Raw genomic sequence first — 14,773 nt, 5'->3', positions numbered from 1 at the left:
AAAGAAGAGCTGTTTTACCTTTAGGGCTTTAAATTCCATGAAAACATATCTTCCATTCACAGAATGTTGCAGCTTCCACCATACACCACTAAAGATGTGCATCATCCCAAGTGTTCCAGTTTTTAGAGGCAGTTATTCAGTGGAACGTCTCACTGCAGTCTGAAGTGAAAGCACAGAACTAATCACCAATTTGAGCAAATAAATAAATAAATTTAGAAAGCAAATTGCATTTTAAACACATTTTTCACTGAGGGAATTGTTTTTCTTTGAACAGATGGCGCTTCTGACTTCTTTACTTTCACTCAGCATTAACTTGAGGCTGGACTTGAACCCTTGGCTGCATTCGTCCCTTTAACCTCAGATCCTGGTTCATATGAAATCCTCTTGATGCTCCATCGTTCTACTCATTTACATTTGTTTATGTACATTCCACTTCCATTGTAGTTCCTCTTTATGTGTGCTTTATAAATTTGACCCAGACAGAGACTTACCTTAGATTCCTGTGCACAGTAGAAAATTATCGGTGCTGCACATTTTACAGACTGCCATGAAAATGGAAACAGAGTTTTGCTGTATGTAATAAGCAGTGTGTTGAGGAGGCTCAGAGCTGCTCCTTTTAGGACTCGTCTCTCTGTTGAATTGACTTCTGATCCTGACAGATGGCTGCCGTCTTGTCTCTCTACCGGAGCTTCTCTTTTTTCTCTCGCTACATGGGATTTGTTGTATTTTTTTTTTTAACTCTCATTAATCTGGTGAGATTTTTTTTTCACCAGTGATTCACACAGAAGGTTGAAAGATATATGTTTTTCAGTCTATGCCACCTGATCCTCAGCAGGGTTTCTGGGGCCAATCCCAGTTCTGTCTGGGTGAAGGCCGGATACACCCTGCACAGGTCTCCAGGTCAAACACAGAGGTAGACAACCACAGACACACTCCCATTCACAACTATGGCAATTTAGGATCACCAATTAACCCCACATGTTCAGTTTCAGACTGCAGAAAAACCTTCAGTGTGCAAATTCCTCACAGAGAGCCACAGGCAGTGTTTGAACCCATGACCTTTCTCACTGTGAGGCAAGAAGGCTAACCACTGTTCCACCCTCAAACTTGACATCCCATTTTAAAATACTGAGATAAATAGATTCAAATAGGAAATCTCTTGAAATGGAATCATAAAATAGCTGTTTGTGTCTGCGAGGCCTCAGTTAATGTTGTAAATCTGACTAATCAGAAAAATAAATTGCAATCTTCCATTGAGTTGATTTTATCAAAGGAGTAAAAATGAAGACAGAAAACTGAATCTGAAGGCGTGCGTGTTTGTGGAGACAGGCTTAGAAAGGGGTTTTAAAAAAAGGTTTATAAAACGACAGGAAGCTCTTTTTTCCCCTCTGTCTTTTGTCACAGCGCTTTTGACATTTCAGCCAATCACCTTTCACCTTGATTCCCGCTGGGATCGTCTCGTCCAATCAGAAGCCCGCTTACTGCGATGTGCCCTCTCGTCTGGGAACATCCGGTCGTATATATGTTGCCACGAGTTAGCGGCGGATTTGGAGAGTGTCCATTTTGAGTCGCGACTCGGGTTTTCCGTGAATTCACTCAAAGTAAGTGCTTTTCCCGGCGGTTTCCGCCGGTTTGACCGCGACCAGAGGCGTCTCTGGGCCGGTTTATGTTCGCGTGTTTCCTGCGAGTCGAGCCACTTTCGATCGGCTTCGTGTTAGCTTCACGCGTTAGCATTAGCCGCGTTAGCTGCTAATCGTCGCTTTGAATGAATCAAAGGCTCATATTCTTCATCAAATGCGTTCAGTCTTTTTGCGTTTGGAGTCATTTCAGTGTCGATCGCCGTCCTCGCCTGGTTTTTGTGGAGGTTTTTATCCACACGGAGGTGATTTTGAGCCGCTCGGGCCTGCACGGTGCTCGGAGCGGCACTCGAGCAAAGCGCGGTCCGCTTGAACGGCAACACGCCGGCTCGGAGCTTTTTGTCCTCCTTACATCTCGAGTAGTTTATAAAAATACTCCCTGAAACAGTGTCTAACCAGCTTACCTCTCCGATTGCACATTTCCCATCTAAACCTGGCAGTTTGAAGGGTTCAGTGGGAGATTTTATAGCTTGTCCGCTTCGCATCAAGTATTTTATTCATTTGGCATCTAAAATCCCAGTCATTACCTTCTTCATAAACCTCAGTTTGTTTTCTCTTGAGCCTAACGTTGCATTATCAGAGCTTGTTCAAAGGTGGTTCTCCCTCCTCTGAGGCGCCGCAGTTAACCCGCCATTTCTCTAGTTATTGTCACGATGATTTAGTGTTTTCTGCCGAAGGCACGTTTCCCCAGCAGCGATTATTCCAGCTGTATTACACATTTCAACCTGGGGCACAGTCGTTTCTTTCACTGTATTCCCAGTAATGTTTGAAAATGTATTAATTTTGGCATTTCTTTCTTCAGATGCACAGTTGGAATCCTGCTTCTTGGTTTTGATTTATTTTGAACAGTTCAACATAAAAGGCAATAACTACAGACAGTAATTTGCTCAAATACAGGTGGAAAGAGTGAAAGTACATCCACATACTGCCTTTCAATTTGTATGCAAATGAACTTTACTGTAATCATTTTATTCTGGGTGCTTAATTGAGTAGAACGTGTGTTTTTGATCTTTCATCCCTTCCATAAGCAGTGGTCTGAAGTGTGCTTACATCTATATCAAACCTTCATTTATTTTATAAATACATTGGTACATTTGGTTCCAAGAAATCATGCAGTTCAGTGATTCTAGAGGCAGAAGTGAAGCTTATGCCACATCTACTGTATGAAGAATTTTCTAAAACGTGTATTTCCACTCAGAGCAGAGGCCGGGCGGCTGTGTGTCCCCTTAGCTCTGCTTGACCAGTCCTCAGAGCGTTCCTGGGAACTCTTTAAGTGAAAATTACTCTTATTGACTTGGTCACATAAAAAATCTTCATGTTTTTGGACTTTATTCGGTCCAGCAGGACGACGACTCTGAGGAAAAAGTGATGATAGTGACACTAGTTCATAAAAGCTTTTTATCAAGAAGTTATTCTTTCTGAGCAAAACTCAAGTCGGCGTCTTTCCTGCCACTCAGTTTGCATATTTACCTCAGCCTGTCAATGATTGGTGACATCAGCCTGAACGCCTGGCGTCTTCGTGTCGTACACCGCGTCTTAACGCCCTCTCCCCCGTGCCAGTCTCTTGTAGACCGGCAGAATGGCAGACGCTGATACTCTGCTCATGGAGACTTCCGAACAGAACGGCAACGAGGGCGAGGAGGATCAGAACGGGGCCGAGCAGGAGCTGATGGCGGGCGACGACGGCCAGGACAACGGCACAGATGGAGGCAAGATCGACGCCAGCAAAGGAGAGGAGGACGCAGGGTGAGTGTTGGCTCCACGCCACAGCGTCACGAGATGGAGGCACTGGACCGAGTACGATGACGCTCTGCTCCACAGCTGAAGGCTGTCCTCCTTTCTCTTCTTTTTATTGTCGTGATTTGATGTCGGTTGATGAGAACCTGGATAAACACGGCACTGTTGAGTATTGAGAATGTCGTTTGTGTGTCCAGGAAAATGTTCGTGGGCGGCCTCAGCTGGGACACGAGTAAAAAGGACCTGAAGGATTACTTCACTAAGTTCGGCGAGGTGTCGGACTGCACCATCAAGATCGACCCCAACACCGGCCGGTCCCGAGGCTTCGGCTTCGTCCTCTTCAAAGACTCGGCCAGCGTGGACAAGGTGGGCGGGCCGCCGGGCGAGCCGCCGGGGCGCACGTGGCCGCAGGCGTGTTCTGGCTGGACTGACAGGCGTGTGTGTGTATGTGTGTGCGTGCGCAGGTGCTGGAGCAGAAGGAACACAGACTGGACGGACGTCAGATCGACCCCAAGAGGGCCATGGCCATGAAGAAGGAGCCGGCCAAGAAAATCTTTGTCGGTGGTTTGAACCCAGAAGCAACCGACGACAGCATCAGGGAATACTTTGGCACCTACGGCGAGGTCAGTGTCTCCTGAAGTACCTCCACACACTGGAACTCTGTGAACCTGGGCCTCAAACCTGGCTGCACTCTGAGTGAGGACAGCTGTTCTCAGCTGCTGCGTTGAGCTTTGTTGGTCAACGTTTCCATGATCGGTTGGGTGGTGGTTTCACCGAGCTGCGAGCTAACGAACCCGCTCCGCTCCATTCCTCCGAACCGCAGTCGTCTCCGTAGGAACTTGTGTTTTTTCTAGATTTAGTTTCATCACTCGCCGTAATGTGAGCCGGAGCACCGACACCTTTCCAAGTGCTGCTTAGTGCGGCAGCTCTGGAAACGCAGCGGTGTGGGATGTGGACGGGACTGAAGCGCTGAGCGAGTCCTCTGACACGTCCACTCGTCTCCCCGTGCAGATCGAGACCATCGAGCTCCCCGTGGACCCCAAGTCCAAGAAGAGGAGGGGCTTCATCTTCGTCACGTACAAAGACGAGGCCAGCGTGAAGAAATGCCTGGAGAAGAAATTCCAGAACATCCAGGGCAGCCGGGTACGTCCCGCCACACACACACACACACACACACACACACACACACACACACACACACACCCCGTGGTGCCAGGACCGGCGGCCGTCTGACTGGACTGTCCTCTGTCCTCAGTGTGAGCTGAAGATCGCCCAGCCCAAGGAGGTGTACCAGCAGCAGCAGTACGGGGGGCGCGGCGGCGGCTACGGCGGCGGCCGGGGGGGCCGGGGGCGAGGAGGTACGCTCTCTACTGCCACTTCCTGTCTGCTGGTCTCTGTTGCTTCTGACGGTCGTGGGGAAGGAGTTTCTGGTGGACATGGAAGTTATCTTTGAGTTCATATATCAGATACTCGTGTCAGGAGGTGATACGTGGTTCTCGGATTAGTTTTTTGTGTGTGTGTGTGTGTGTGTGTGTGTGTGTGTGTGTGTGTGTGAGAGATCCAGTAGTTGTGTTGACTGTTGGTTCTGGAGTTGTGCGACGCCCGCAGTGAGCTGTGGTGTGTGTTCCAGGCCAGAGCCAGGGCTGGAACCAGGGCTACGGGAACTACTGGAGCCAGGGCTACGGTAACCAAGGCTACGGCGGCTATGGCGGCTACGGCGGATACGGCGGCTACAGCAACTACGATTACTCTCCTGGCTACTATGGATATGACTACAGTGAGTCGCCCACATGTTGTGAAGACGTTGAAACTCTCGCCTGAACTGGGCGAGGGGCCGCTGGTTCCTCTGGCGGTCTGGAGGCCGGATCGGGCCGGTCCCCGCCGCGTGTCGCTGAGCCGTGTTTCCTCTCGCCCCCTGCAGACCAAAACAACGCCAACTACGGAAAGAGCCCCAGACGAGGGTCGCACCCGGCAGGATACAAGCCCTACTGAGGACCGCCGTGCAGAGCCAGGTACCGCGGCGTCCGGAGAGTCTGGAGCTCAGTGTGAGCGTGAGCATGGCTCAAGGTGTGTGTTCACGGTGTGTGTGTGTGTGTGTGTGTGTGTGTGTGCTTCAGGACTGATCCGCTGGGACCGACGGCTGGACGGACACACTGGGCCTGACGCCACCTCTTTTATGACAGAAGACCATTTGTACAGAAAACATCTGAAATGTAACTTTCTTTTCTTTTCGTTTCTTTCTTTCTTTTTTTTTTTTTTTTTTACCCTTTTTGATTTTTAGGTTTTACTTTCCCCTTGGTGTTCCTTTTGTTTTTGTTTTTTTTTTTCTTCTCCCTGCCGCCCCCACATTTCCTCCTCCGGAAGTGTAATTTTTACTGTACTTTTTGGTACCTGTTTTGATTCTAATGTATTGTAAGGGTTGTATTTTACATGTGTGCTGGCTTTACAGGTTGGAAATCTTGGCGCTGTAAAGGAGCTTTTTTTGACAAATAAAACCGTTTTCAGTAATCTCTCCTGTCCTGGTGCTTGAGTCCGAGTCCGCCGCCGCCTCTCCTGACTCGTCCCCGGTTGTTGGTCTGCAGCCGCGCCTGCTGTAGCGGTTAAGATTGTAATCATTTAATGTCTCCAGGCCAACTGTAGTCTGATGTCTTCTCCTGCAGTTTTGCTTATTGGTAATGAACATGTTTGTAACCTTCTCTGTATTCCTAATCTTTCACTGTACTGCCGGTGGCTTCGTCCTTCTGTCTCGCCTCATCTATCACTAAATAATTGGAATAATTTAAGTTTCTTCATTAAATTCTAACTATTCTTGGACGGGACGTGCAGTGGGTGTTTCTTTAACTCTACCAATGACTTCAGCTTCTGTCCGGCACGTGTAGGAGGAACTTCTTCGGGTGGGTGGAGTGTTATTCATGTTTTTCTTGTGTCCAGGTGACTGTTCAAGATGAGGAGTGTGATGTTCAGAGTGTGGATATGTATCGATCAGGTTCTGTCCTCAGGCTGAGCTAAACTCCAAACCGGTTTGTAGAAGTAAGAACAGCTGAGAAGCTGGTTTACAGTCCTGCAGTGGTCCATTCTGGCCGCTTCTAACAGGTTCAGAATGTCTCAGATTCCGTGTTTCTAGATCTTGTCCATAAAACTCGCTTGTGGAAGTCCAGTGCTTCTCAGCAGACGTGATCAGGAAGTGAACAGTCACGGCCAAAAGTTCTGAGAATGACGACCATTATTTTTCACGAAGTCTTTGGCATTAGTTTGTGTAATGGCAGTTTGCATACACCCCAGAACGTGATGAGGAGGAATCAGCTCAACTGTAATTCATTGCAAAGTCCCTCTTCACTTTGAAAATGAACTTTATCTCCACAAACACATTTCCACTGCATTTCAACCCTGCCAGAAAAGGACCAATTAACCGAATTCTAATGACACACAGGAGTCACACATATGAACACAGGTGTGGGTGTTGATGAGGACAAGGCTGGAGATCATTCTGTCACGACTGGACATTTTAAATGGAAGACAGTCCTCAGTTTGCCAAGAAACACGTGCAGCCATCATTGCACTGCACAAAAAGGGCCCAACAGGAAGTCCATAGCAGCAAGTGAGACTGCACCTCAGTCAGCTGTCTGTCGCATTATCAAGAACTTCAAGGAGAGAGGTTCAGTTGTTGCTACACAGGCTCCTGGGCGCCCAGGAAAGTCCAGCAAGCACCAGGACCGCCTCCTGAAGACGCTTCAGCTGCGGGATCGGACCGCCACCAGTGCAGAGCTCGCTCAGGAAGGGCAGCAAGCCGGTGTGAGTGCATCTGCAGTGAGGCCAAGACTTCTGGAGAAGGCCTGGCGTCAAGGAGGGCGGCAAAGAAGCCACTTCTCTCCAAGAAAAACATCCGGGACAGACTGGTATTCTGCAGAAGACACAGAGACAGGACTGCTGATGACTGGGGTAAAGCCATTTTCTCCGATGAGTCCCCTTTCCGATTGTTTGGGGCATCTGGAAGAAGGCTTGTTCGGAGAAGACGAGGTGAGCGCTGCCATCGGTCCTGTGTGAGGCCAGCAGTGAAGCGTCCTGAACCATTCGTGTGTGGGGCTGGGCTCTCTCAATCCTGCCTGAAAACACAGCCATGAATAAAGAATGGTACCAGAACGTCCTCCGACAGCAACTTCTCCCAACCATCCAAGGGCAGTTTGGTGACGAAGAATGCCTTTTCCAGCATGATGGAGCACCGTGCCATAAAACAGAAGTCATAACAAAATGTCTCGAGGAACATAACATTAAGATTATGGGCCCTTGGCCAGGAAACTCCCCAGATCTTAATCACATCGAGAATTTGTGGACAACCAAAAACCCACAAATTCTGACAAGCTCCAAGCATTGATTATGCAAGAATGGACAGCCATCAGTCAGGATTTGGTCCGGAAGTTGACTGACAGCAGCCAGGGAGGACTGCAGAGGTCTTAAAAAAGAAGGGTCACCACTGCAAATATTGACTCATTGCATGAATTCTGTTTAATTCTCAATAAAAGCTTTTGATACTTACGAAATACTTCTATTTGTATTTCATCATACCATAGAAACATCTGACAAAACGCCTAGCAACCCTGAAGCAGCGGACTTTGTGTAAACTTAACAGTTGTGTCATTCTCAAAACTTTTGGCCATGACTGTAACGATGTGGACTCTTCATTCTCTCACAGTGATCCATTGATAAAAGAGTGAGCTTGTTTCTCTGATTTGAACTGAAAGTTAATTTGGACTGTTGACTCAGGAGTCGTGTAGCCTCTCGGCCACCAGGGGGCAGTGTTTGAGCTATTTCCAGCTGTTGATGCTGCCAAAGTGTAAAAATGATGGTTTCACTGCCTTCTGGAGGTTTAAGCTGATCTCCCGTTCAGCTCTTTCAACTCTGCTCTCGTTTGTTTCTCGGCTTGTTTTATTGAAAGTATTTTAATCTGTGCAGATAGTTTTCTTTTGTGACGCTGTTATATGACTGAAGCCTTTACTGGTGCTGTCAGCCCATGGCTGAATTAACTAATCACACTGAAGACCACAAGCATGATTGATCGCATCATTTCTGAACTTGTAATCAACACAAATCACCAATGTGATGCACAAAATTTCTTTATCTGAGTCAAAAGAAAAGAGTTTCGAATGGAGCTGCAGGAGGGAAGGCCAGTCCCAGGTTCTCTCTGGGTGTAGAACGGTCCAGAGCATCGACGCCTCAGGAGGATGTTTGGAACATTTTCAAGCTTCAGATGAAGAATCTGATCCCTATAATTCAGCTGGACTGAACACGAGGAGAAACTACGAAGTCTCAATGACAGGAAAATCAGTTTTCTCTATTTTTTCAACTGCTGGCTGTCATGAGACAGGTTAGTTCTACCCTACTGATGATGTGCTGTTGCAACAGTAATCCTGCTCCTTTCAGATTAATTAAAAAACAAAAAACATGCACAGCCCGCCGTTAACTCTTTCTATTTTCTTCTAATTTTCTAAGATTAAAACTGATCACGCTCATATGAGAATTAAGATAAATTACTATTTTCCACGAGGTTTGAGGCCAGACTGTTTTCAGAACCACTCAGCTGTAAAATGACTTTATTCATATAAAAAAACAGTAAAATTGCACATCTTAAACATCTGGAGCCCCTCCGGCGGCCGGCCTCAGTATCGATCTCATGCAGCAGACGACGGTGTGAGTCAGATCTCGGCGATGGCAGGCAGGATGGGCGCTCTCGATCTTCTGGACGTCCTGTAAGCGACGCGGCAGCCGGACGTCCAGACGCGTCCTCCGCCCGTCTGACCCCTGGCGGAGGTCACTGGGCCTTGACCTCCCGTGCTTTTCTCTCCGTCCTCGTGCGTCTTTCTGCCGTCGAGGCGTTCAGAGTCCTCGGTGCGGGTCTGCGTCGGACCGTCGTCCTGGGCGAACTGCCACCGCCGCGGCCTGCCCCCGTCCAGACAGCCTCCCCGCAGCAGCCGCGCCGCCGTGAGGAACGAGTCCGCCTGGAGGTGGAGGCTCTCCGGAGGGGGGGCCGGCCGGGACTGCGCCGGCTCCGGGGCGTCTCTGCTGTCCATCCTCCTGCTGGGCCTCCGTCAGCCGGACTGCTGTGGAACACAGGGCGGACCGGTCACACACTGATGGACTCACCCAGAGGGAGACTAAATCTGCTAAATCTTCTTCAGAACCTTTACTGGACAGTGGCGGCACAAAAGAACCTTCAGTAATCATGAAACCCGCTCCGAGTCCAGAGCTTTAGGCGCTCTCACACAGATTTAAATTAGGTTACAACCCAGCTGATCCAGCCTCGTAGTACCAGCTCCCACCACAAGAGGGGGCCGAGAGCCATGTCTAATGGACTGCTGCTGCAGAAGAAGCACTGGGAGCCAGGTGGGACTAACACCCAGCAGGTTCTGACCTGGAAATCAGGTCAGGTAAACCAGCGAACCCGGGACCCAGTCCAGACCCAGACCGGGAAAACGTGCGGCGCTCTACAACACTAGAACTCCAGCGGTCTAGTCCAGATGTGAGCTCTGGGACACGGAGGGGTTTTACAAACAGCTGTGTGAGAGACCGGAGGACCTGGAGGAGGACAGATCGGCACTGACCGGCAGCAGGACGGGCTCTGGTCTCAGGGGGGAGGACTGGCGTGGAATCGTCCTGTGGGGGGTGCAGGACTCTCTCTCTGGACAGGAACCACAGCCGGCTGCTGCTGCTGCTGCAGGACAGAACACAGAGGACACGCTGCAGTTCATCGTCCCTCATGAGAGACCTTCTCTTCACTGTCCCTTCCTTCTGGACTGTGTTTTAAACTCAACGTCCTGAAAGCATCGCAGACTCCCGCTGGACCCCGGTTCCAGGACGACACATGAGGAATTACACTGTTTGGTCCCAAAAGTCCATTTAAAGCTCTATGTTTAGAAAAAAAACACACCAAAGCTAACTTTTCTAACACCAGCTGTCCAGAGTTGTTTTTTAAATCCTTGTAAACAGAAGAGAGAATGAGGTGAGGCCAATCTGAGCTGCAGGACCAGCAGACTGAGACTTACCTGCTTCAGAGAGTCGGTGGTCTCTGCTGCCTCCTCTTCTGACTGAGAGCTTCTGGCTGAGCTCAGCCTTTTCACCCTCCTCTCCCTCTCCCTCCTCCCTCTCCCTCTCTCTCCCTCTCTCTCTCTCCCTGTCTCTCCCTCTCCCTCTCTCTCTCTCTCTCCCTCCTCCTCTCTGGCGGGTTCACATGCTGTCAGCTGCTTTCGGAGAACCTCGCTGTTGAGCAGCAGGTTTCTATAACCTTTATGACTGAAACGGCCTTTCTGATGATTTTCCATAAAACACATTAGCTGAAATGAAATAACAACAAAAAAAAAGTTGCATTCATGACATTTCAGAGCTACAGTTCAGACTTAGATTTTAATTTAATTCATCGTAAAAACCAAAAATCCTGTGGCATGAGAGCAAAGTGTTTCCATCTGAAGGTTTCTGATCCGCTGCAGAGCTGGAGACCTGAAGAGTCCTGAACTGCAGGAAAGTCCTGTTTCTGTTGGAGGAAAGATCCTGAAGCTCTGAAAGCCGGTCCACAGGACCGTTTGCCCTGTTAGACGCTGATGTCCGTCCCTGACGTGTGTGTGTTTACGGTCTGAACTGAGTGTGATGCGGCGGGCCGGGCCCGGCGGACTCTGATGGACTCTGATGGACTCTGATGGCCTGTACCCTCTGCAGGGTTCCTGCCCTGCTGGATGTTTGCTCTGCCGGCGCTCCGGGTTCAGCGGGTTTATCTGCTGCACACAGCTTTTTTTCAGCCGTCTTGTGTTTCTGGACAGTTTGGATGTGGTTGGTGGGGCAGCGCAGCGTTTTGAAAATGCTCCTGCTGCACGGAAATGAGGGAAAACAGCTTCTGTGAAACTGCTGCTGGTCCCGAGCACCACGGCCACGGAGCTCTGCACAAGCTCAGCGGAGCCACTGGAAGAACAGCGTTTTCCTCCACAGGGTCAGGGCTGCCAGGTTCTCCTGGTCCTGGTCCTGGTTCCAGTCCAGACCCTCCTGGACTTGGTAGTTTTAGAGTTGACAGTCACAGTCCAGCTTGGTGTTCTGTCCCCCAGACGCGTTAAGGTCTCTACGCTTCGCCTCTTCTTCTGTTCCTGACCTCAGCACGCTCATCTGCCTCCTGTGCGCTGGTTCTAATCTTCTGGCTGACCGGTGTGTGTCTGACCTACTTATTGATTTTCTGGACTTCGGTGTCATTTGCTCTGTCGTCACTGAGGGCAGGAAACCTTTGGCCTCGTCTTGGCGTGGACGTCAGTCTTTCCTCTGAAAGCGGAGCGGAGCAGACGTTTCTCTTTGAACAGAGGAGCTGGATTCATGCGGCTGGAACCAGAACCGGCCGTGCGCTGGTGTCCTGGCCCGCCTCCGCCCGCCTCCACGCTCGCTCCGGGCACAGTGCTGGAACTGCTCTCAGCTGTTTCAGACCTCTCAGGGTTTCGTTGCGTCACGTGGCGAGCGGCCGTTCACGTGCCGTCCCGGAGCGGCCCGGCGTCGGTCTGCTCGTCGAACTGGGTCAAAGTTGAGAGAACAGCAGAGCGCGGCGCTCGCCAGCCGCAGAGCGCTGGATTCCATCAGCGGCCCTGCGGCCCCGGGGATTGTGGGAGGCGGGGCGGAGAAGGCATGTTTTCCCTCCACACTGCTCCAGATGTTCGCACGTGAGGGCAGCCGGTCCATTCTCAGAGGTCTGTAGTACCATTCCTCCAGGCTCCACCTGCTGGGTGCCGGACACATTTCAGTTCAGCCACATGCGGCCCGCTTTCATAGCGTGAAAATATCTGTTTTCATCACAACAGAAGACGACGGCAATCTCCAGATGAAATGATTTTTGATGAAACTTGGTGGTGTGGAATACTGGGAGACACGGTGAAATGTAGGATGCCTTCGACACGTCTCCACAAACTGGTCACCATGTTTCTGTCTCATTTGACTGACGAGGCTATAAAACCCAATTTTAACAACTTAACACGCCTCAAAACTCACCAAGCTTGGCACGCACATCATGACCAGTGAAACGTTTTATAAAAGGGAAAAATTAACCCCCATCACTACCAAAATGAGCTCTCTGGCGCCACCTGGATACACTAAAATGCCTGCCACGCCCCGAGGAGTGCTGTAGGGAGATCAAACCAACGCTCGCTCAATCGTCTCATGGAGATCTAAAAATCACCCATGATCTAACCAGAGTGTGTGTTCTGAGTCAGCTTCAGGCCTGAGTTCAGGTGAAAACACACCATGGAAACGCGGGACAATGCAACTTTTCTGAAGTGTTTTCACTGTGCAAACTCCACCACAGCTGCTCAACAGCAGCTCTGCAGCTCTGCAGTAGATGGACGACTGTTTGAGCATATTGCTGTCTGCGTTCTCTGCTGTTAATGTTTAGAGTCTATTCTTCTCTGTGGTTCGTTACAGAAACAACCAACAGCGCCAACCAGTGGACCAACATGAAAGTCACACAGTTCAGAGAGTTTCAGCCTCACTGGGCGTCAAAGGGAATCTTTTCTGAAATGTAGACTGAATCTCTGAGTTTTCATGTGGAGCGTTGGTTCCTTCGCCTCCTCAGTGTCTCACCTTGCAGCTCCTCATCTGTTTCTCCGCTGAAACATTCTTCACTTTTTTGAAGCTCAGAAGTAGGTCAGCATGTCCCCGGTCTGAGGGGCGGTCCTGGCCCCCCTGCTCGCGGGGGTTTCTCGGCTCCTGCAGCTCCTCTGGGCCTCCAACAGTTTACGTTACCTTCATGGCAGCACGCTGTTCTGGATCAGTCTCCTGCTCTTTAGCGGAATGCTCCTCTGGGTTTGCAGATGGCATCTGGATCGGATCGAGTGGAACCAAACCTTGAACCCTTGTTGGTCTCATGTCCAGAAAAATCCCTTCTCATTGTTGCATTAATGTGCAGAACAGGCTGAGTTCACACACACACACACACACACACACACACACACACACACACACACACACACACACACACTGGCCTGTTGCCTCTGACTTTCACTTTACCTGTTCTGTGAAATGAGCTCCAGGCCAGAGGTTTACCTGCTGCTATGAGAACTATTTCTGTCAGGAAAATGTGAGGACAGAGGTGCTCACTTTGGTTTTCAATTATGTCGAAAAAAACAAACAAACAAACAAACAAAAAGAGAAATAGAAAAAAGGCCAAAAAGATAAAATACATTGCTGGATTATTGTGGCGTTGCTGTGACACATTAGCGGAGCCGTCAGATGTTACAGGGAGGAAGATGCTCTATTTATTATTTATTTACTGGATCCCCATTCGTTGCCACCAGGGTGACAGCTGGTCTTCCTGGGGTCCATAACTACTTAAAACAATCCTGAAATTTAGTAGTACACATGAATAAAATACAAAGATAGTAAACAGAATACACAGAATAAAACAATCATGAAATGCAATACATAAAGCTATTTAATCAGTAGAATACAAGGAAATGGAAAGTGAAAGGAGTATATATACACACAATTAAATTACAGTGAAAAAAAGACAATAATACAATTAAAACATAAAACAAACACTAAAAATGCACAAACAATTAAATAGAGCTTTACAAAGTTTTGCCACCATGGTTTTAAAAGTTTTGACGTTGTTCTCTTTTCTTACCGCTGAAGGGAAGTTGTTCCACAGATTAGCAGCCCTGTACATCACTGTTCCCTGCACCTGTTTGAGCCTTAGGAAGAGCTGCATAATCTGCCATATGGTGCCTCGTCAAATGATTATGGCGTTCATGAACATACATTATTTTCTCATAAAGAGGCCTTGGTTTCATTTTTTTCTGTACATTCTGAAAAGAAATTCCAAGCTTCTTCTGTAACCTCCTCTCCACCTGTAGCCATTAGAGACTGAGATGCATGTATTCAATGTGTGTCTGAAATGGGAAGCGAAGAACCATCGTGCAGCTTTGTTTTGCAGAACCTGTAGCTTGTGAATATATTTTTTTATGGTACCCGACCACAGGACTGAGCAGTAATCCAGATGAGATAGCACTAAAGACTGGGTGACATCTGACTGATGGGCCTGCCATGAAGTAGGCACATCGTCTCTTAGCAGAAAGAGCTCTTCCTGTTTTTGTCAGCTCAGATTATCATCTACGGTAACGCCAAGGAGATCAAACTTATGCACCTGCTCCACGGGTATATTATTTAAGGTGAGCGACAAAAAGTTTCTATTCTTTGATTGCTTCCTAGAGTCCAGAGTCATGCACTTCGTTTTACTTACGTTTCATGCTAGTCTGTTAGGCTCCACCCATTCAGATACCTGGTCTAGATCACTTTGAAGCGTATTATTTAAGATGTGCAGGTTCTCCGCACCGTAGTATATAGTTGAATCGTCGGCATACATAGCTACAGAGGATCTTTTTAAGATA

At 48.8% G+C, this 14,773-nt stretch overlaps 1 protein-coding gene and 1 long non-coding RNA gene across 2 annotated transcripts; one reads left to right on the top strand and one right to left on the bottom strand.

Moving 5' to 3' along the window:
* The first annotated feature begins 1,490 nt into the window (after positions 1–1,490).
* Positions 1,491–5,882, top strand: LOC115395230 (heterogeneous nuclear ribonucleoprotein A/B-like). Its single transcript, XM_030100666.1, has 9 exons — positions 1,491–1,601; positions 3,198–3,383; positions 3,572–3,740; positions 3,839–3,997; positions 4,386–4,517; positions 4,630–4,732; positions 5,005–5,151; positions 5,296–5,386; positions 5,492–5,882. Exons 2-8 carry the CDS (start codon positions 3,217–3,219, stop codon positions 5,364–5,366), a joined length of 948 nt encoding a protein of 315 aa, XP_029956526.1. The 5' UTR covers positions 1,491–1,601; positions 3,198–3,216; the 3' UTR covers positions 5,367–5,386; positions 5,492–5,882.
* A 3,255-nt stretch (positions 5,883–9,137) lies between these two features.
* LOC115395233 (uncharacterized) lies at positions 9,138–10,444 on the bottom strand. Its single transcript, XR_003932259.1, has 3 exons — positions 10,412–10,444; positions 9,971–10,080; positions 9,138–9,469 (listed from the first exon to the last, which is right to left on the bottom strand). It is a non-coding gene; the product is annotated as an uncharacterized LOC115395233 (long non-coding RNA).
* Between the last annotated feature and the right edge of the window lie 4,329 nt (positions 10,445–14,773).

This window comes from Salarias fasciatus, chromosome 10 (genome assembly GCF_902148845.1).
Source record: "Salarias fasciatus chromosome 10, fSalaFa1.1, whole genome shotgun sequence".
NCBI classification, from domain to species: Eukaryota; Metazoa; Chordata; class Actinopteri; order Blenniiformes; family Blenniidae; genus Salarias; species Salarias fasciatus.
The sequence above is the reverse complement of the archived record's forward strand: the minus strand, read 5'-3'. Positions and strand labels throughout refer to the sequence as shown.

Bases quoted from the DNA above. Each gene is read 5' to 3' on its own strand.
- LOC115395230 (XM_030100666.1), top strand. From the start codon at position 3,217: ATGGCAGACGCTGATACTCTGCTCATGGAGACTTCCGAACAGAACGGC. The intron at 4,518-4,629 runs GTACGTCCCGCC...CTCTGTCCTCAG, and splicing joins AGAACATCCAGGGCAGCCGG to TGTGAGCTGAAGATCGCCCA. The intron at 4,733-5,004 runs GTACGCTCTCTA...TGTGTGTTCCAG, and splicing joins GGGGGGCCGGGGGCGAGGAG to GCCAGAGCCAGGGCTGGAAC.